At 41.4% G+C, this 24,000-nt stretch overlaps 1 protein-coding gene across 7 annotated transcripts in view; it reads right to left on the reverse strand.

The window, feature by feature from the left end:
• Shab (Shaker cognate b) overlaps positions 1-24,000 on the reverse strand; it is a 260,520-nt gene that overhangs the window by 108,981 nt on the left and 127,539 nt on the right. For all 7 annotated transcript variants that reach the window (XM_070100118.1, XM_070100116.1, XM_070100117.1 and 4 more), the window contains one exon: positions 22,790-23,578. In XM_070100118.1, coding sequence (XP_069956219.1) covers positions 22,790-23,515 — 726 coding nt within the window. In that variant the 5' untranslated portion in view covers positions 23,516-23,578. The remainder of the gene's footprint in view (positions 1-22,789; positions 23,579-24,000) is intronic.

Genomic DNA, 24,000 nt, shown 5'->3' on the forward strand with positions numbered 1-24,000 from the left:
AAAAGTGAAGGTGCAATAGGCAGAGCTGCACAGGAGGAGCGTACAAAGCACCACACAGAGGCTTCAATGCTTTCTTAACAGTGCTCAGATCCCATGAAAGGCGCTTTATAAGCCGTGTCACGCCCCGAGCACTCTCCCACTCCTGGTCTTATGGCTGTCTCTGGAGGCCGTCCCGCCAGCTGAGCTCTACCACTTCGATGTTTGATTAATTATGCGCGTTCTGGGCTACTGCCAAGGTAACTGTTGGGGCTACTACCGAGGCAGCTGTCGGGGCTACAGTCGAGGTAGCTACCTGGGGTATTGCCAAGATTATATTGGTGTTACTGATGATGTCGCTGTCTATTCTACTACCGATGAGGTTATCGGGGGGCACAGATAAAGCGGGTGTGAGAACAAGTCTAATTGACCTTGTTTTGACTGTGAGGGAAGAAGCGAGCTGTGTTGGTATTGTCAGTCAAAAGAACATGTATGTGTGTGTGTGGGTGTGGAGCTTCCACAAGTAACGTAGGGTTGATAAAATCAGACTTTTACACATGTCGAACCCCTCCGTGTCCAGCTCGATACCCTTCGTGTCAACCAGCGGTAAAATGACATACACACACACTGGCTAGCAGAAGAAAAAAACACACCCTCATGGTAGAAAACTATCTGACAATGATTATCTAAGTCACGGACTTACTCAAGTCAAACACAGCAGACCTGCAACCGCACGAGGCGACATCGAGCACGGTTTTCTCACACTACCCTGTTTTTCTGTTTGCTTCCCAGCACTCGTCGATACATGAATGTTAGCACTGTCGATCTGCTGCTGCTGCTGCTGCTGCTGCTTTCCCGATTTTGTGTTTCTGCTAAGGAATCAGCACTCTCTCTCTCTCTCTCTCTCTCTCTCTCCTGTCTGTTTATCAGTCTATCTCCTATCTGTCCCATCCTTCTCTGCTCTATCCCTTACCCCGTCATGTCACGATCCACTCTGAAACCAGCCGGTCCCAAGTAAACTATTCATCTCCCATTAGCGAAAGTCGAGAATCATGGCGGGCATTAGGGAAAAATTATAAAGGTAGCGTAGCCAACGAGCAAGGATCGGGACGTCGGGTCGTTTCTAATTAAGAGTCATTATGCGGAAGCGTGAGCAAATGGCTTTGGTGGTTGGTGCTGGTTCACTGAAGGCAGCGACACTAACGAATGCGGCAACCAGTGAAAGGTTGGGCATTAATGCCAGCTGGATTTAAACCCTGTCGTCTGTACGAGGGTCGTTGAGGCTGCTAGTCACCTGTATATCACCAGTCAAAAATGCCGCTTCGTGTACTTACACGAAGAAATATAACTTATCAGTGAATATACACTGTGGAATACACACTTCTCTGTGCATATACACTGTGTGATACCTCTTGGAATATACACAGTGATATACATACCTCACTGCGATATACATTGTGACATACACATCTCTTAATACATAAAATCTCTCTATTATTATTATTATTATTATTATTATTATTATTATTATTATTATTATTATTATTATTATTATTATTATTATTATTATTATTATTATTATTATTATTATTATTATTATTATTATTATTATAGAACTGTTGTTATTAATACGCTTTTGGCTTATATTCATATGTTGTACAGAGGTACATTAAACCTTATGACACATTAATATTATTTAGGTCATGCACCTTGTTAGTGTGGTGTTTATTATGTGTTCCTGAGACCGTCATGAACCATGTCAGGTCACGCAGCGTGGGTCGTCATGAACCATGTCAGGTCACGCAGCGTGGGTCGTCATGAACCATGTCAGGTCACGCAGCGTGGGTCGTCATGAACCATGTCAGGTCACGCAGCGTGGGTCGTCATGAACCATGTCAGGTCACGCAGCGTGGGTCGTCATGAACCATGTCAGGTCACGCAGCGTGGGTCGTCATGAACCATGTCAGGTCACGCAGCGTGGGTCGTCATGAACCATGTCAGGTCACGCAGCGTGGGTCGTCATGAACCATGTCAGGTCACGCAGCGTGGGTCGTCATGAACCATGTCAGGTCACGCAGCGTGGGTCGTCATGAACCATGTCAGGTCACGCAGCGTGGGTCGTCATGAACCATGTCAGGTCACGCAGCGTGGGTCGTCATGAACCATGTCAGGTCACGCAGCGTGGGTCGTCATGAACCATGTCAGGTCACGCAGCGTGGGTCGTCATGAACCATGTCAGGTTACGCAGCGTGGGTCGTCATGAACCATGTCAGGTCACGCAGCGTGGGTCGTCATGAACCATGTCAGGTTACGCAGCGTGGGTCGTCATGAACCATGTCAGGTCACGCAGCGTGGGTCGTCATGAACCATGTCAGGTTACGCAGCGTGGGTCGTCATGAACCATGTCAGGTCACGCAGCGTGGGTCGTCATGAACCATGTCAGGTCACGCAGCGTGGGTCGTCATGAACCATGTCAGGTCACGCAGCGTGGGTCGTCATGAACCATGTCAGGTCACGCAGCGTGGGTCGTCATGAACCATGTCAGGTCACGCAGCGTGGGTCGTCATGAACCATGTCAGGTCACGCAGCGTGGGTCGTCATGAACCATGTCAGGTTACGCAGCGTGGGTCGTCATGAACCATGTCAGGTCACGCAGCGTGGGTCGTCATGAACCATGTCAGGTTACGCAGCGTGGGTCGTCATGAACCATGTCAGGTCACGCAGCGTGGGTCGTCATGAACCATGTCAGGTCACGCAGCGTGGGTCGTCATGAACCATGTCAGGTCACGCAGCGTGGGTCGTCATGAACCATGTCAGGTCACGCAGCGTGGGTCGTCATGAACCATGTCAGGTCACGCAGCGTGGGTCGTCATGAACCATGTCAGGTCACGCAGCGTGGGTCGTCATGAACCATGTCAGGTCACGCAGCGTAGGTCGTCATGAACCATGTCAGGTTACGCAGCGTGGGTCGTAATGAACCATGTCAGGTCACGCAGCGTGGGTCGTCATGAACCATGTCAGGTCACGCAGCGTGGGTCGTCATGAACCATGTCAGGTCACGCAGCATGGGTCGTCATGAACCATGTCAGGTTACGCAGCGTGGGTCGTAATGAACCATGTCAGGTCACGCAGCGTGGGTCGTCATGAACCATGTCAGGTTACGCAGCGTGGGTCGTCATGAACCATGTCAGGTCACGCAGCGTGGGTCGTCATGAACCATGTCAGGTCACGCAGCGTGGGTCGTCATGAACCATGTCAGGTCACGCAGCGTGGGTCGTCATGAACCATGTCAGGTCACGCAGCGTGGGTCGTCATGAACCATGTCAGGTTACGCAGCGTGGGTCGTCATGAACCATGTCAGGTCACGCAGCGTGGGTCGTCATGAACCATGTCAGGTCACGCAGCGTGGGTCGTCATGAACCATGTCAGGTCACGCAGCGTAGGTCGTCATGAACCATGTCAGGTTACGCAGCGTGGGTCGTCATGAACCATGTCAGGTTACGCAGCGTGGGTCGTCATGAACCATGTCAGGTCACGCAGCGTGGGTCGTCATGAACCATGTCAGGTCACACAGCGTGGGTCGTCATGAACCATGTCAGGTCACGCAGCGTGGGTCGTCATGAACCATGTCAGGTCACGCAGCGTGGGTCGTCATGAACCATGTCAGGTCACGCAGCGTAGGTCGTCATGAGCCATGTCAGGTCACCCAGCGTGGGTCGTCATGAACCATGTCAGGTTACGCAGCGTGGGTCGTCATGAACCATGTCAGGTTACGCAGCGTGGGTCGTCATGAACCATGTCAGGTCACGCAGCGTGGGTCGTCATGAACCATGTCAGGTCACGCAGCGTGGGTCGTCATGAACCATGTCAGGTCACGCAGCGTTGGTCGTCATGAACCATGTCAGGTCACGCAGCGTGGGTCGTCATGAACCATGTCAGGTCACGCAGCGTGGGTCGTCATGAACCATGTCAGGTCACACACACACACACACACACACACACACACACATATATATATATATATATATATATATATATATATATATATATATATATACATATATATATATATATATATATATATATATATATATATATATATATATATATATATATATATATATATATATATATATATATATATATATATATATATATATATATATATATATATATATATATATATATATATATATATATATATATATATATATATATATATATATATATATATATATATATATATATATATATATATATATATATATATATATATATATATATATATATATATATATATATATATTTCTGTCTTTAAATGGCGCGTAGGTACGACAGTTCAGATGTTCCTCTAAACAGCAAATATCCCAAAAGCTAGTAATAATAACTGACAATATTTAGTCTATGGAACATTTAACTGCAAGCTCCCTCGTTATAGCATAAATTGCAAGGAAAATGCTACTTCTGAAATGTCCGTATTCTTGTGTCATCCTTTTTTATGATAGAGCAACAACACTTGCATTGTCATTGATCTGGCCAGGTGGTGACGTCAGCGCCACACAACACAATACCTGCTACCGGGAAAAATTCTGGTAGTATTGGTTCGGGTGGTAGGTATAATGTTTGTCGGGAAACAGGACAAGTGTTTCCTGACGCGGGTGTTAGACGTATGATGACCCATAGATGGAGTTTTGGGTCATCTGACCGAGGACTTCCGCTGGCTTACCGATCCACCTCTTTAAAAATCATGGTTATAAACATTAGGATGTAACTGAATTTGACCCACAGGTGCTGCTCGCCTCTTATATATACTGACACACCGGGCTGGCTTCACGCCATGATTGGTTGCCTTCACTGGCTTTACCGGCCATTCATAGACTTGCGTTTAGATGCGTGGGACACGCTTGCGTTATGATTGGTCGCTACTTGCCTTGATTTACCAGCCCATCGTGAATTTGCCTCGAGATGCGTTGGTAATGCTCCGTCCTGAGGGGCAGCCTAGCCTGGCTTTACTAGCCAATCATAGCCTTGTAGTCAGACGATTCGTCTAAGTTACCGTTCTAATTGGTCACCCTATCTTGCTTTACCAATCAGTCACGATCATTTATCTAGCCATTCAGGATTAGCATCCTGAATGACTTTCCCAACCGATCACGGCTTAATATCCAGACACAAGGGGCATCGTTTCCCCATTCTGATTGCTTTCCTGACTTCGTATACCAACCAATCGCCCCCGAACTTTCTCCCTACTGTCCTACTGGCGACCAGCTTGTGTCTGATTATGCTCCAGCCAGCCAATCAGATTCGGAAAGGCACCCTTGCAGCCTCATTATCTTTAAATTGGTTACGTAAAGTCTCTTTTGCATCATGTGTTGTGACAGTGTTATTCTCATCTATAATGAAGCAGTGACTTCCCAGGGATAATGAGAGGGCATAATATATATATATATATATATATATATATATATATATATATATATATATATATATATATATATATATATATATATATATATATATATATATATATATATATATATATATATATATATATATATATATATATATATATATATGTATATAGGCAGGGTGGCCCAAAAAAGAAACTCTTTCTCCATCATTCACATTATTACTGTATATATAATTAGTGTAACTTTTAAATTATTGTCTGACGTCATGACACCCCCGCTTTGTTATGACGTCGAGTGACGTCAGTCTTAACATTACTGTGTCTATATTATTCCTTTGTTTTATTAAAAAGTTGTAAAAATAATATGTAAAATATCCGCTTGTAAAACTTTTATTTAAATTAAATGAGGCGTATTTAAGTCGTCCCTTGTGACGTCATCACTTGGTTCATCTGGCTGTGATGTCACTGGTGTGACTGACGTTATCACTCTGTTCATCTGGCTGCGGCGTCACTGGTGGGACTAACGTCATCACATGGGTTATCTGACTGTGACGTCACTGGTGGAACTGACGTCATCACATGGGTTATCTGACTGTGACGTCACTGGTGGAACTGACGTCATCACATGGGTTATCTGACTGTGACGTCAGTGGTGGGACTCAGTTGCTGTTGCTGCTGTTGTTGTTGCTGTTGCTAGTGCTGTTTTGCTGCTTTTATTGTTGCTGCTGCTGCTGGTGTTTCTGCTGCTTTGCCGATGCTGTTTCTGCTGTTCTGCTGCTGCTGTTGTTACTGCTGTTATTGCTGCTGTTGTTGTTGCTGCTGCCGCTGCTGTTACATTTCAGATGTTTTATTACTGCGGTGTGGTTGCGCCGAGCGCAGTAGCGTGCGTGAATCACATTACACCTCGCTAATCTCCTTGCTACCAGCCTTCGGCCATCATGCGACGCGCGCTGTACCAGGACCCACGCTACCGCAGGTCACCTCAACTACATGGTACCATGAGCCTCCTGGTGGTAGTCCACCACCCCAGCTGCTCTGGTCAGCCCTGAGTGCTGGGGCATTCTGACTTCTCAGTGGAAGGTTGGTCGACTGAACCAGACATATTGTTCATGGGGTGCCTAAAACGCTAAGATCTTCTCATACTGTTTTGGTGAACATTATATTGTCTATCTGGGTTGCTTGTAAATATATGTTTAATGTTATTATTATTATTATTATTATTATTATTATTATTATTATTATTATTATTATTATTATTATTATTATTATTATTATTATGATGATGATGATGATGTTGATGATGATGATGATGATGATCATCATCATTATTATACTGCGGTTGAGAAGCGACTCATTTTTCATTGCTCTCATCTGAAGTCTCTAATTAACATCTATTTATCGCCTGTGTTTGACGTTTCCACTTTGTGCATAAACGTAAACGGACGTTCTGGTGATTTGATACAGATTAGATAACAAGTTTCCACTCTGCCTACGTTTGTTTTCTCGTTTTATGAAGCACTATCGAACAGCAGTGAATATAACGCGGCTCTGCATTCCTGAAGATTGTTAGAGTACATGATACGGGAGTCAGTGCATCGTGTGATGATTGTATGGTAGTGGTAGAGTGGTTGCTATGTCCCTGCCATCGTATGGTAGTGGTACAATGGTTGCTCTGCCCCTGCCATCGTATGGTTGTGGAACAGTGGTTTCTATGTCTCTGCCATCGTCAGGTAGTGGTACAGTGGTTGCTATGTCTCTGCCATCGTATAATAGGGGTACAGTGCTTTCTATGTTCCTGCCATTGAATGGTAGTGATTCAGTGGTTTCTAAGTCCCTCCCATCGTACGTTCTGCCGTTGTAAGGTACCGTCCGTGGCTTAATAATTGCCTCCTCGTGTATCACACGGATAAACTATATTTTTAATATGTAAAACGAGAAATTATTTTGAGGGTAAACTGATGCATTTCTCTCGAGCTACCGAGAACTGTGGCAATTGTATGCATGTCGGAGCAGAGCTTCAAATGTGCGATTGCGGGAAAAGTCTGAGATTAAATCTAGATTCTTTCTGTCCAGGAATAAATTGGTTACATTCCAGTGTGTGTGTTGGAGTTGGTGAGCCAGATCGTGTAACTCACGCCAGTAAATGGTTATTAAGGAAGCCGAGGCTGAGGTTATTCACCCCGTGGTGAGGGTGATTGTACCGCAAGGTAACTTGGGTCAGGGTGATTGTACTGTTAGATAGCGGGGGTTAGGGTGGCTGTACAGTGGTCAAGGCGATTATTCTGACAGATAACACGGGGTCATGGATGATTGCACAGGCAGACCACAGGGTCATGGGTGATTGCACAGGCAGACCACGGGGTCAAGGGTGATTGCAACCTCCGCTCTGTGGGAGTAAATGGTGTTTTTAGTGAGAAAATAAAACGTTTTATGGCGAAAGCTAACTACCCTGTATATATCTCTCTTTCTATCTCCGCTTCACTCTTTATATATATATATATATATATATATATATATATATATATATATATATATATATATATATATATATATATATATATATACATATATATATATATATATATATATATATATATATATATGTATATATATATATATATATATATATATATATATATATATATATATATATATATATATATATATATATATATATATATATATATATATACATATATATATATATATATATATATATATGTATATATATATATATATATATATATATATATATATATATATATATATATATATATATATATATATATATATATATATATATATATATAATAGAGTGATGTAGAGAGAGAGAGAAAGAGAGAGAGACAGACAGACACACAGACTGGCGCGCTGGGAAATAAATACTGAATCAGTTGGTCAGGAGTCGACCAGTAAATGAAGGGTGAAACAGCTGGAAGCTAAGACAGCTGGATACTAAGGGTGAAGAAGCTGGTAACTAAGGGTGAAGCAGCTGGTAAGTAAGGGTGAAGCATGAAGGGTCAAGGGATCGAGTTTGGAGACAAAACCAGTGAATTTGTGTAGGATCTACGACCCATTAAATTAATCCCGTCTCGTAAAATCCCATACCGTTAATCCAGGGGGATTTATTATCCAATGAAGGCGGGTGAACTGGATTCAGTGTCAAACTGCGGGAAATCGTCGTCAGCATAAATGTAGTGCGCTTCAGTGCGCTTGCTGTGCGTCGTCCTGCGTTCTCTAAGTTCCATTGTGTGTCGGTGTGTCAGTTTATGTTCTTGAGAACCACTGTCACCAGTACAATGCTACCACCGGTACACACCAGTACTGCTCCCACCAGTACACTACCTCCATTGAAACAAATATATATATATATATATATATATATATATATATATATATATATATATATATATATATATATATATATATATATATAAGTATATAAACTGTATTTGTGTGTGTGTGTGTGAGTTCCGTTTCCTGTTTTCTCATTTTTACCAGATTTTTCAAGAGAGAGAGACACACACACTCATACAACCTCCTCTCAGAGTTCATTACACTCCTTTAATTCACCTGTGAAGATATTAATTTTAACGCATCTCACAACGTCGTTCACCGCTGCTTGGTTCCCCTGTCATAGATGGCTCTGAGCCTCCCAGTAACTCCCTGCTCTAAATACAGTGCAAATGGTAAACAACTTCAGCCCTTCGCTCTCCCCCTTTTCAACCAGCAATTGAACGGCCAACTCACCGCCCAACATTTATTGGAATACTTTTTCGCCCCTAGGTTAAAGAAATACGCAAGTAAGAAGGTGAACGTTCCTGAGCATTTTCCACAGTGTGAGAGACCTGGGGACAAGTGTGTAAATATATATTTATATATATCTACCTATTTAAGAATTAACGTGATTTCAGAAGGCATGTTCTCGCTTTAAACTTATAGAAAAGTGATTTCTTCTCCACCCTCTCCGTAGGTAGCAATTAACTGTTGGTGTAATGAGGCAGTTGTCTACTGACCCGCCCCTCTACCAGGCACAGTGTCCACATGTTAGTGTCAACGCTGGTCCTGGTAATTGCTCGCTAATAACTGTAATTAAGAGGCTACACTGCATTTCTGACTGTGGTAGCTCCTGACTGTGGTGGCTCCTGACTGTGGTAGCTCCTGGCTGTGGTGGTTCTTGACTGTGGTGACTCCTGTGTTCGAAGCACAGAGGGTTCAATTCCCAATGGGTCTGAACACCACTGGATCCACATAAATAATTTAGAATAACAAGGGTGGCGATTTGCAGTGGGGTCGAACACATTTTATACTTTGTAATGATTTCACACACACACACACACACACACTCAAACACACATACACACACACACACACACACACACACACACACACTCAAACACACATACACACATACACACATACACACACCCACACAAACAAATATACACACACTTAAGAAAGGACCAAACTGATGCAACAACTGCAACTATGCATAAAAGTGATGGGACCAGACAATATATCCCCATGAACACTGAGAAGAGTCATTCACTGTGACACACTCTAGTAAAGATCTTTATCCATTCGCTCGAGGCGGAGCAATAACCACACAACAGGAAATAAACCAGTATGGTTCCAGTATACAAGAAGACTAATAGACCCAAGGATTGAGTAATATATTTATCTCCGCCACGTAAATTATCCCGAGTTCTCTAGTACTCATACTCATGAGGGAGCCATTTAGTGGGTTATATATAAATTGTGGGCTTAGGGAATGTCGCAGACCCCTGGAGATAGGAATAGAGGAGACTGAGGAGAAGGAGGAGGAAGAGGAGTAGGAGAAAAAGGAGGAGAAACAATAAGAGAAGCTAGCGAGGCTGTAAATACCGAATGGAACATCAGTGAGGCAGTGTTGCACCTGTGTTTCCCTGATCTGCTCTGATACACCAACACAGTTATAGCAAAACAATGTTCTTCAGTTCAACCAGGGACGTGCACACTCAAACCCACAGAGAAACAGGTGCGTACACAAGCACACAGACACACAGGAGCATAGATACATTTACAATAACACATAAACGCGCACATAAACACAATCATTGTTGACTCATAATCGGCTGGAAAAAACGCAGAGGGTTATCGAGGGATTTTGTGATAAAAATAAACGTTGAACATAAGTTCGAAGAGAAACTAAGTCATTTCTCTATCAGAAATATGTTAAAAAAAAGAGTAAAACAAAAGGAAAAAAATATTCAATATCTATAACAAATCAACCGGTTATGGAATTAAGTTCCAATAGACGACATACGTCAAGCTGTATTAAAATATACAACACAAACAACAGGTCCCAATGTTCCTAATTACGTGATTTCGGAAACTATGTGCTGCCATTGTCACCAGAGACTCAGGAAACGTAACCCAATGTCAAGAAATAAAGGAGACACGGTCGAGACATATAATCAGTGGCACTGACGGAGAAAACACATTTAACACCTGCATAACTTATAGTGCACGACTTATCGCCTGCGTAGCAGGCTTTTTCCCAATTAATCCAGACACCTTTTATAACAGAGACATTAGGTGGGGAGGGAAATTTCATGGTGTTCAGCCTTAGCCTTGGGTGCTCAGTCCCTTAATGATACTTAAAGAGGGACTGACAGGGGAATGGGACAAGGGGCATAAATGGGAGCCGAAAATACACCAGAGTTACATATATGTTAGGAAATGCTTCATCAAATTCAGGATGTAAAAAATAATTATGAAATTAGAAGTGGAAACAAATTACATACTCAATTACCAGTAATAAATAAATAATGGTATTATAGGCCAGGAACCTGGAATTAGACTAGAACAAGGAATTAGACTAGAACAAGGAATTAGACTAGAACAAGGAATTAGACTAGAACAAGGAATTAGACTAGAACAAGGAATTAGACTAGAACAAGGAATTAGACTAGAACAAGGAATTAGACTAGAACAAGGAATTAGACTAGAACAAGGAATTAGACTAGAACAAGGAATTAGACTAGAACAAGGAATTAGACTAGAACAAGGAATTAGACTAGAACAAGGAATTAGACTAGAACAAGAAATTAGACTAGAACAAGGAATTAGACTAGAGCAAGGGATTAGACTAGAACAAGGAATTAGACTAGAACAAGGAATTAGACTAGAACAAGGAATTAGACTAGAACAAGGAATTAGACTAGAACAAGGAATTAGACTAGAACAAGGAATTAGACTAGAACAAGGAATTAGACTAGAACAAGGAATTAGACTAGAACAAGGAATTAGACTAGAACAAGGAATTAGACTAGAACAAGGAATTAGACTAGAACAAGGAATTAGACTAGAACAAGAAATTAGACTAGAACAAGGAATTAGACTAGAGCAAGGGATTAGACTAGAACAAGGAATTAGACTAGAAAAAGGGATTAGTCTAGAACAGGGAATTAGACTAGAACAAGGAATTAGACTAGAACAAGGAATTAGACTAGAACAAGGAATTAGACTAGAAAAAGGGATTAGTCTAGAACAAGGAATTAGACTAGAACAAGGAATTAGACTAGAACAAGGAATTAGACTAGAACAAGGAATTAGACTAGAACAAGGAATTAGACTAGAACAAGGAATTAGACTAGAACAAGGAATTAGACTAGAACAAGGAATTAGACTAGAACAAGGAATTAGACTAGAACAAGGAATTAGACTAGAACAAGGAATTAGACTAGAACAAGGAATTAGATTAGAGCAAGGAATTAGACTAGAAGAAGGAAGTAGACTAGAACAAGGAATTAGACTAGAAGAAGGAATTAGACTAGAACAAGGGATTAGACTAGAACAAGGAATTAGACTAGAACAAGGGATTAGACTAGAACAAGGGATTAGACTAGAACAAGGAATTAGACTAGAACAAGGGATTAGACTAGAACAAGGAATTAGACTAGAACAAGCGATTAGACTAGAACAAGGAATCAGACTATGACAAGGGATTTGACTAGAACAAGGGATTAGACTAGAACAAGGAATAAGACAAGAACAAGGAATTAGACTAGAACAAGGGATTAGACTAGAACAAGGAATTAGACTAGAACAAGCGATTAGACTAGAACAAGGGATTAGACTAGAACAAGGAATTAGACTAGAACAAGGGATAAGACATGAACAAGGAATTAGACTAGAACAAGGGATTAGACTAGAACAAGGAATTAGACTAGAACAAGCGATTAGACTAGAACAAGGGATTAGACTAGAACAAGGGATTAGACTAGAACAAGGAATTAGACTAGAACAAGCGATTAGACTAGAACAAGGGATTAGACTAGAACAAGGGATTAGACTAGAACAAGGAATTAGACTAGAACAAGGGATTATACTAGAATAAAGGATTAGACTAGAACAAGGGATTAGACAAGAACAAGGGATTTGACTAGAACAAGGAATTAGATTAGAACAAGGAATTAGACTAGAACAAGGAATTAGACTAGAACAAGGGATTATACTAGAACAAAGCATTAGACTAGAACAAGGGATTATACTAGAACAAGGATTAGACTAGAACAAGGGATTAGACAAGAACAAGGGATTAAACTAGAACAAGGGATTAGACTAGAACAAGGAATTAGACTAGAACAAGGGATTAGACAAGAACAAGGGATTAGACTGGAAGAAGGGATTAGACTAGAACAAGGGATTAGACTAGAACAAAGAATTAGACTAGAACAAGGGATTAAACTAGAACAAGGGATTAGACTAGAGCAAGGGATTAGACTAGAACAAGGAATTAGACTAGAACAAAGAATTAGACTAGAACAAGGGATTAGACTAGAACAAGGGATTAGACTAGAGCAAGGGATTAGACTAGAACAAGGAATTAGACTAGAACAAGGGATTAGACTAGAACAAGGGATTAGACTAGAGCAAGGGATTAGACTAGAACAAGGAATTAGACTAGAACAAGGGGTTAGACTAGAACAAGAAATTAGACTAGAAAAAGGGATTAGACTAGAACAAAGGATTTGACTAGAACAAGGAATTAGACTAGAACAAGGGATTAGACTAGAAAAAGGAATTAAACTAGAACAAGGAATTAGACTAGAACAAGGGATTAGACTAGAAAAAGGGATTAGACTAGAACAAGGGATTTGACTAGAACAAGGAATTAGACCAGAACAAGGAATTAGACTAGAACAAGGAATCAGACTATGACAAGGGATTTGACTAGAACAAGGGATTAGACTAGAACAAGGGATTAGACAAGTACAAGGGGTTAGACAAGAACAAGGGATTATACCAGAACAAGGAATTAGACTAGAACAAGGATTAGACTAGAACAAGGGATTAGACTAGAGCAAGGGATTAGACTAGAACAAGGAATTAGACTAGAACAAAGAATTAGACTAGAACAAGGATTAGACTAGAACAAGGGATTAGACTAGAGCAAGGGATTAGACTAGAACAAAGAATTAGACTAGAACAAAGAATTAGACTAGAACAAGGGATTAGACTAGAACAAGGGATTAGACTAGAGCAAGGGATTAGACTAGAACAAGGAATTAGACTAGAACAAAGAATTAGACTAGAACAAGGGATTAGACTAGAACAAGGGATTAGACTAGAGCAAGGGATTAGACTAGAACAAGGAATTAGACTAGAACAAGGGATTAGACTAGAACAAGGGATTAGACTAGAGCAAGGGATTAGACTAGAACAAGGAATTAGACTAGAACAAGGGGTTAGACTAGAACAAGAAATTAGACTAGAAAAAGGGATTAGACTAGAACAAGGGATTTGACTAGAACAAGGAATTAGACTAGAACAAGGGATTAGACTAGAAAAAGGAATTAGACTAGAACAAGGAATTAGACTAGAACAAGGGATTAGACTAGAAAAAGGGATTAGACTAGAACAAGGGATTTGACTAGAACAAGGAATTAGACCAGAACAAGGAATTAGACTAGAACAAGGGATTAGACTAGGACAAGGGATTTGACTAGAACAAGGGATTAGACTAGAACAAGGGATTAGACAAGTACAAGGGGTTAGACAAAAACAAGGGATTATACCAGAACAAGGAATTAGACTAGAACAAGGATTAGACTAGAACAAGGGATTACACAAGAACAAGGGATTAGACTAGAACAAGGGATTAGACTAGAACAAAGAATTAGACTAGAACAAGGGATTATACTAGAACAAGGAATTAGACTAGACATGGGATTAAAGCACAAGGAATTACACCGGACCCTCTACAGAAACATAGCTCCATAAGTACACACATCACACGTATTATACTAGCGTTTTATATGCCACGTCAACTGCTTTGCACCCCCTTTGTAGACCTTTCCCCTTTTTCCTGACGTTGCATGATTTTCCCCTCCATTCCCGGCGTTATATGACATTTTTTTCTGGTTTTAAAGGGGGACCGCCCCTTTTCCCCTCGACCTAAAATGACCTTCCCCCTTTTTTCCTTCGCTGCTTTTTTTAATTGGCAGTAACATGAAAGGTCCCCCCCCTTTCCAAGGAGGTGTTTACATTTCCTTTTACAATATTTATCAACATTGATGCCTGAACTCGATAAAAATTAGCCAGCAATTCAATGCATTTTTTCCGAAATATAATCGTAGCTAACTGTAATTTATTTTACAGTAGAAATTCAAAAGTTGTAAGAAATTTTCTTACGAGCACTGGACAATTACACTCAGAATTAGAGGGTCCAACATTCATAGATAAGTCACACATATGATGTCAAGTCATATCTTTAGCATTTTTTAGTTGTTGGAGGCAGACTTGGGAATAATAAATGGACCAAGTGCGGCTACAAATATTTCTGAAAGTTTACGATGCAGAGAGATCTTTTAAGGAAGTCGTGGTGATGCCAGACACGGTCTACCTGGGCGCCGTCACGGCTGATCTGAGTGTTGTCACTCAGTAGATCATCGTGAGTGTTAGTGCCAGATAAGAACAGATACACAGCACACAGAAGGAAAGTTCTGTTTTGTAGACTGAGGGAAATCCACGAGAGAGTGATAAAGTTAAAGCAGGGAGAAAAAGAGTGGTGACCTGCATATTCGTACCACTTACTGGTATCACAAAGTCATAGAAACTCTACGGTCACATCCTGCCAGAGTTCACTATTAACTTCACTGTGTCAACATGCCATAATTAACCATAAACTCTACGGTCCCATCATGCCAGAGTTCATTATAAAATAATTTGACAGTACCCAGTTCAATAAAATCTTTTTAGGTACACATTCCCATGATTTTCATTGGAAAGTCCGGACCCTCTGAAAAAAAATAGAATAAACTGGTTAATTATTGCAAGATAAAGACAATTCACAGAATTATCGCAGAACAGAGAGAATTGAGAGGCAGTTGTTCCTGTCTTAAGCCAGGAAACAACCGACATAGAACAAGTTTTCACTTCAGCACATCCAGGATGTTTTATAAGTGCAAGAAAGGATGAGGTTGTACACATATAACTAGCCCTTAGGGGACGGAAACTTATGGCGACGTTCTGGTCTGACTTGGACCAATAACAAGTAGTACCGAGAATTCGTCGTAATTTTCAGTTTCCTAAATGTGGGTTATTTGTGTATTGTTTTAGCCAGGATATTGTGACCTTATTATTTTAAGAAACAAACTGGGGATAAGATGGAAAGAAGATGTCAAGAAGACAACAAGAAGTCCTCAAGGAGCTACCAAGGACGCAATAAAAAGACACCAAGAAGACGCCAAGAAGATAAGAAGACGCCAAGAAGGCCTCAAGATGCCACCAAGGGCACAAGAAGACACCAAGAAGACGTCAAGAAGACGCCAAGAAGAAATGTCTGAGCCATCCTCAGACAAGCAAGAAGTGGGCGCCACATATCTTACTTGTAAGAGAATCCTTCTTGTAAGAGGACACTCTTAACTATTCAAGATAACACGAGGCTATGCAGACACACACAAATTCACAATATATTTTTTTATTAAAAGTCGGTATAACTGTATTTAAAAAAAGTATATATTTAGATTACCAAAAATTTGTCATAATTCGCGTTTAGATAATCGTTTAGCTAGATATAGTTAAGTAAGATTAAAATAATATCTTTAAATTCGCCGTGTAAATATAACGCAGAGGCTGTATACTAATTGTATTGTGTTCCCGTGTTGCTCTAAAATCCGGGGATAGTGATAAAATAGCCGTGTGACTCGGTAACGAGTTCATTCTTCTCATGACTCGCGGGAAATGCGCAGTGTTTCTTGATGTGTGAGGTGATGGATAAGTATTGTGCCCACCTAGCAGTGGGTCAGTGGGTATTCTGCCCACCTGGGGGAGTGGACCAGTGGTTATTGTGCCCACCCTGAAAATATATGCCTCGGGGGTCTGAATTATTATTATTATTATTATTATTATTATTATTATTATTATTATTATTATTATTATTATTATTATTATTATTATTATTATTATACTTTACTTGGAGCGCTAAAACAGTGTGGGTAATTCAGTTCCAGAAAGTTGTTCGAAATCGATCCTCCATCCGGTGAGTGAGAGTCACACTAAGTCGACGCCTTTCGTAAAGCATAGTCCCACAGCCTCTTTAGAGCAAAGTCCAGCTGATGGAAGAGCTCAATAGAGCCCCAGAGCCTAAATCAGAACAAAGTCCAAATGTCTAAACAACTCACGGAGTCCACCATCCACCCTTAGAGTCCAGGTGATGTAAGAGCTCAATAGAGCCACAGAACACAAATTAGAACAAAGTCTAGTTGTCTAAACAATTTACAGAGTCCACATCCACCCTTAGAGTACAGCTGCTGGAAGAGCTCAACAGAGCCCCACTGCTCTAGAAAGAGAATTAAGATGATAATCATACGAGGTTCTACCCTCCCTCTCCCCCCATCCCCCCCTTCAGCTATGAATATCCCTCCGGAATATATTATCCGTCATTAATTACATGCTGGGATCCTCTGCTGATAATGTCTGCTGCCATCTGTTCCCGATTGGGAATCAGACCATCTGTAAAATGATGCCGCGATTGATGCTGTAACCTTATCATTCTGGGTCAGGAATAAAGGGATATGTTAAAAATATATTTTTTTTAGCACACCGGCTGTCTCCAACCGAGGCTGATTGATACGGAAAGGAATAAACACTTTCATCATTATTCAGATTATTTACTTGTTTGACAGAGGCGTGTTGACATTACTGTTCAGATGACGCTCCGAACTGAGAGTTCTTCACTCCTTCTTCAGAGTGCAGGCACTGTATTTCCCACCTTCAGGACTGCAGCATCCCCAGCCCTCCTTCAAAGTACAGGCACTGTACCTCCCACCTCCAGGACTGCAGCATCCCCACCCCTCCTTCAGAGTGCAGGCTCTGTACCTCTCACCTCCAGGACTGCAGCATCCCCAGCCCTCCTTCAAAGTACAGGCACTGTACCTCCCACCTCCAGGACTGCAGCATCCCCACCCCTCCTTCAGAGTACAGGCCCTGTACCTCCCACCTCCAGGACTGCAGCATCCCCACCCCTCCTTCAAAGTACAGGCACTGGACCTCCCACCTCCAGGACTGCAACATCCCCAAACCTCCTTCAAAGTACAGGCACTGTACCTCCCACCTCCAGGACTGCAGCATCCCCACCCCTCCTTCAGAGTGCAGGCACTGTACCTCCCACCTCCAGGACTGCAACATCCCCACCCCTCCTTCAGAGTGCAGGCACTGTACCTCCCACCTCCAGGACTGCAGCATCTCCACCCCTCCTTCAGAGTACACGATCTACGTTGATCATTTAAATATTCCTGGAAAAGGTAGTGATTTTATGTTAGCAAAACGAGAGTGAATTCTGTGCTGAAGTAATTTTACGGTATATGTAATATTTGGAGATTGGTGGAAAAGACCAAGGAAAATATAAACGTAGAGAGAAAGAGAGAGAGAGAGAGAGAGAGAGAGAGAGAGAGAGAGAGAGAGAGAGAGAGAGAGAGAGAGAGAGAGAGAGAGAGAGAGAGAGAGAGAGAGAGAGAGAGAGAGAGAGAGAGAGAGAGAGAGAGAGAGAGAGAGAGAGAGAGAGAGAGAGAGAGAGAGAGAGAGAGAGAGAGCAGGTACATGGAAGTTAAAGAGAGATCTGAGGGGAGACATCTGATGGTGAGGGAACTGTGAGAGGCCCGGATAAAGAGACAGAGAGAAAAAGAAAAAGAGAGAGATCTAAGAAAGGGGAATCTGAGAGATGATGAAGAGATATAAGGAGAGACTAAGATTAGCTTTCCAGCCGCCAAGAAAAGAGAAAACTCTAGACTTTTTTCCCCAGTGATACAGTGATCAACATTTCACTTACCGGCCAGGAAAACCGCCCTGGGGTAGGTTAAGGTAACGAGCAAATATCGTGAGTCTGATGCAAGCAGCCGGCTTCTGTTGCCAGCAACCGGTTTCTGTTTAAAGCAGCGACTTACGTTGCCAGCAGCCGGCTTCTCTTGCCAGCAACCGGCTTCTGTTGCCAGCAACCAGTTTCTGTTTAAAGCAGCCGACTTACGTTGCCAGTAGCCGGCTTATACTGCCAGCAGCCGGCTTCTCTTGCCAGCAACCGGCTTCTGTTGCCAGCAACCGGTTTCTGTTTAAAACAGCCGACTTACGTTGCCAGCAGCCGGCTTATACTGCCAGCAGCCGGCTTCTCTTGTCAGCAACCGGTTTCTGTTTAAAGCAGCCGACTTAAGTTACCAGCAGCCGGCTTATACTGCCAGCAGCCGGCTTCTCTTGCCAGCAACCGGCTTCTGTTGCCAGCAACCGGTTTCAGTTTAAAGCAGCCGACTTACGTTGCCAGCAGCCGGCTTATACTGCCAGCAGCCGGCTTCTCTTGCCAGCAACCGGCTTCTATTGCCAGCTCCCCTTTATAGCAGTTTCATTTCTTCACTCATCATTTCCCTCTGTGTTACCCTGGCACTATCATTAAAATTAATGTGAGCTTCGTTATAACCTGACCAGGGACAAGTTGTTCCTGTCATGGTTCCTGACCTCTTCCTCCCTCAGTAACTTGTGGACGTAGCGACTTCAGGTGCTTACCCACCAGTGGATATGAAAGACAGCTAATAAATTACACGCTGCCTATTTGTAAGTTACCTAGCAAATCCTGATTACAAGATGTCTTTAGTTATCCTAAAATACTTTGAGCTATTGACCTCCAAAGCGTCGACGAATGTCCGGTTCGTGTGTTTAATTTCTCTTTTTTAATTTCGTCTGCGAGTGAGGGATTAGAGGAGAGAATTTTCTCCTTAGTGAACGTCTGCTCTGAACTGACAGTCCCTCATTGTAGGTAGAGCGCTAAACCCGTGTGGATCGTGCAGCACTCTGGTCTCACACAGAGGACAAGTCCTTCCTACAAGTCGTTTGAAAAATACACACCGTGTTTCAAATTTAATTCCAATGGCGATGATGATGATGATAATAATAATAATAATAATAATAATAATAATAATATTATTATTATTATTATTATTATTATTATTATTATTATTATTATTATTATTATTATTATTATTATTATTATTATTATTATTATTATTATTATTATTATTATTATTATTATTATTATAGCAGATAAGGATTTGTCAACAAACCACTCTAAGTCTGGATATAATGGATTCCATCCTGTGGTCTGGAAGTGAATGGCGGATACACACATTGACGTCAGGTTTGCCCTGGGCCAAGTGCTGTTTGAATTGCAGCTGGATAGTGTCTGGCTTCGTCTCAGAGGTCAACACATCAACCACTGCCACTGTTCTGGCAACTGACCACACTTTGCCTTAGGTCAAAGGTCAGCAGCAGCAGATAAAGGGCCTCTATTGATCACCACTGTCTCTCTCTCATGGTCAGACCCTTGATGCTAGTGAAGGGCTTTTGATGCAAGGAACTGGAGCTACTCTCTCTCCCCTCCCTCGGATTAAATACTCAATTTCCCAGACACGGCATGACCTCTCGTACTCAGCATCCTGTTAAGTATTACAGAAGGCGATTACCTTAGATTTCATCGATTACATAAAATTAGAATGTAATCGTACAGGGTTAAACAAGACCAGTTATCTTCGACACAATTTTTTTTGAGGGAAGGGCTAAACTCTTAGGGGTTATATAGCGCCTGGGGAATGGAAGGCATCCAGGTTCGATTCCAGGAACGGGCAGGATGAGTCCAGTTCTTTGGATCAAGTTACTTTAAAAAAAAAGTCACATTGAAACGCAACTTTGCAAAAGTAACTTTAAAAAGGTAATTATCAAAAAACAGCTTTCAAAAGATAACTTAAAAATGTAACTTTTAAAAAAGTAACTTTTAAAAAAGTAACTTAAAAAGTAACTTTTAAAAAAGTAACTTTTAAAAAAGTAACTTTTAAAAAAGTAACTTTTAAAAAAGTAACTTTTAAAAAAGTAACTTTTGAAAAAGTAACTTTTAAAAAAGTAACTTTTAAAAAAGTAACTTTTAAAAAGTAACTTTTAAAAATGTAACTTTTAAAAAGTAACTTTTAAAAAAGTAACTTTTAAAAAAGTAACTTTTAAAAAAGTAACTTTTAAAAAAGTAACTTTTAAAAAGTAACTTTTAAAAAAGTAACTTTTAAAAAGTAACTTTTAAAAAAGTAACTTTTAAAAAGTAATTTTTAAAAAAGTAACTTTTAAAAAAGTAACTTTTAAAAAGTAACTTTTAAAAAAGTAACTTTTAAAAAGTAACTTTTAAAAAAGTAACTTTTAAAAAGTAACTTTTAAAAAAGTAACTTTTAAAAAGTAACTTTTAAAAAAGTAACTTTTAAAAAAGTAACTTTTAAAAAGTAACTTTTAAAAAAGTAACTTTTAAAAAAGTAACTTTTAAAAAAGTAACTTTTAAAAAAGTAACTTTTAAAAAGTAACTTTTAAAAAAGTAACTTTTAAAAAGTAACTTTTAAAAAAGTAACTTTTAAAAAAGTAACTTTTAATAAAGTAACTTTAAAAAATAACTTATAAAAAGTTACTCTAAGAAAAATAACTTAAAAATATAATCTACAACAAAAGAAGAGAGACGAGTTTATATAGAAATTTATATAGAGATTTATATAGAAATTTATAAAGAATTTTATAGAGATTTATATAGAGATTTATTTAGAGATTTATATAGAAATTTATATGGAAATTTATATAGAGATTTGTATAGAAATTTATATATGTGTATATAGAGATTTATATGATTCATCACTCGAGGGAAATTCACTGCTGGTTTTTGATGGTACTGAGAAAAACCGGAACTGAAGTATGTTTCTCTCGCGTGTAGTTTCCTGTACTGGGAAACGCAATGAGTAAAAACGTGTTTGTCTCTCGCATGTTTTCTCTCGACGTTTCGCAACGGTGTGTCGCCCTTGTTTGACTTATTTTAAAAAATCTGGGTGAAAAGTGTTAGGTAGATGGACACATATGCAAATTAATGTAACGTTTCGCTCTGCAGGGGCCTTGACAAAACTCCTGGAGGGAGCGAAACGTTGCCACAGTAAAATGACACATTAGTTGCACCTGTGTTTATTTATCTAACCCTCTGACGGTAATTCCGCAGTTATTACTAAATATAAACTGTTTATCGTTACTAAATTATTTTGTTACATTATCTAGAAACTCAAAATTATCCTTTTTTTTTAAACAAACTTGGTATGTAAGGTGCAATTTAAAGTTTTTTCTTTGTAATGTAACGAATTTCCAGTTAGCAAGAGTATAGGGTGCGGAAAAGGCTGCGTCTTTTATGGGGGACTAGGGACCTTTTTGGGTGGGACTAGTTAGTTTTTTTGGGAGACTAGGGACATTTTTTGGAACTAGGGAACCTTTTGGAGAGACTAGGAACCTTTTTGAGGGGACTAGTTAGTTTTTTGGGAGACTAGGGACCCTTTTTGGAACTAGGGAACCTTTTGGGGAGACTAGGGACCTTTTTGAGGGGACTAGTTAGTTTTTTTGGGAGACTAGGGACCCTTTTTGGAACTAGGGAACCTTTTGGGGAGACTAGGGACCTTTTTGAGGGGACTAGTTAGTTTTTTTGGAAGAATAGGGACATTTTTTGGAATTAGGGAACCTTTTGGGGAGACTAGGAACCTTTTTGAGGGGGCTACTTAGTTTTTTGGGAGACTAGGGACCCTTTTTGTAACTAGGTAACCTTTTTGGGGGACTAGTTAGGTTTTTTGGGGAGACTAGGGACCCTTTTTGGAACTAGGGAACCTTTTTTGGGGGACTAGGGACCTTTTGGGGGGACTAGTTAGTGTTTTTGGGAGACTAGGGACATTTTTTGGAACTAGGGAACCTTTTTTGGAGGACTAGGGAGTTTTTTGGGAGTCTAGGGACCTTTTTTGGGGGCTAGGGACCTTTTTTGGGACTAAGGACCTTTTTTTTGGGGGGGGGTAAAGTGGTCATCCTGGAGGACCTGGTACTCACCCGGGCAGCTAGGGAAGTCTGCGGTTTCTCCAGCAGGTCCCACAGGAACTTCTGGTAAGGCGCGCACCATCCATCTCCGAAGTCTTCCTCCTCACGTTGGCGGAGCGACTCAGCCTCCTTCCGCATTTCCTCGTGTACGTGCTCCTTGCGCTGGTGGTATTTGTGTTGACAACACGACTCGAGATACAGTTCGTCGATGCCCCAGTACTCCAAGTCGTCCGAGAAAGCCAGTACACACATCTCCTCGACTAAGTGCAGCTTCCCCGTTCGGTAGAAGTTAAGAATTGAGGAGAAAGATCGCGGGTGTCGATCAAAGAAGTATTCGTTGTCTATAAGAGAGTAGTCGTCACAGATCTCCATGATGGCCTCGTGTGTGTTACACTCCCGCAAGCGGCCAAGGCGGGTGTGCGGCAGGCGCTCAAGCGTGCGCCACAGCACCTCGTGCCGCACGCCGCCGACGTTGAGCTGGACGCGGCGATTGAGCGCCTTGGAGCGCATGATCATGAAGGGCTCCGGGGGGAGGGAGGTCATGGAACGACTGTGTAGCCGCGTGAGCCCCGCTGACGACCCCCGCCCACCACACCCATCCTCCTTGTCGTCATCCATCGTCTCCATTAGCTCCTCCTTGTCTGGGGGGACGTCGCCCCAGCGCACACCCATGGTGGCGCCCCCGACGCCCCCAGTGCTGGGCTCATGCGCCCCCCCGCCCGTGCCGTCCCCGGTCATGGCCGCGCGCCGCCCTCACCGCCGCCCACCAGCCTGCTCCGCCGCCCACCGCCCACCATCACGCTGAAAAAGAGAGGACAGGAAAATTAGATCACAGCATCTGTCGTAAGGTGAACAGACACTAGGTATAAGAGGGTTAATTATGTACCCGATAGACCTAACATCCAGTGTTACTACATACCTGAATATGTTTGTGTGTGTATGTGTGTGTGTGTGTGTGTGTGTGTGTGTGTGTGTGTGTGTGTGTGTGTGTGTGTGTGTGTGTGTGTGTGTGTGTGTGTGTGTGTGTACACGTAGATAAGAGCAGTGTGTGTTTCACGTATGTGTATAACAGAGATTCCCTTCAAACTGGTGAGGTGGAAGCGTTGCTGGGAGAGTAGGATCGCTCTCAGGATTAGCGAACGGCTGATCGAGCCTTCAAAGCTCCTTGTGCTGACTTTCCTCGTACAGGTTTACAAACGGAAATCGTGAGGTGTCATTCAGAA

This window comes from Cherax quadricarinatus, chromosome 71 (assembly GCF_038502225.1).
Source record: "Cherax quadricarinatus isolate ZL_2023a chromosome 71, ASM3850222v1, whole genome shotgun sequence".
In the NCBI taxonomy this organism is placed as follows: Eukaryota; Metazoa; Arthropoda; class Malacostraca; order Decapoda; family Parastacidae; genus Cherax; species Cherax quadricarinatus.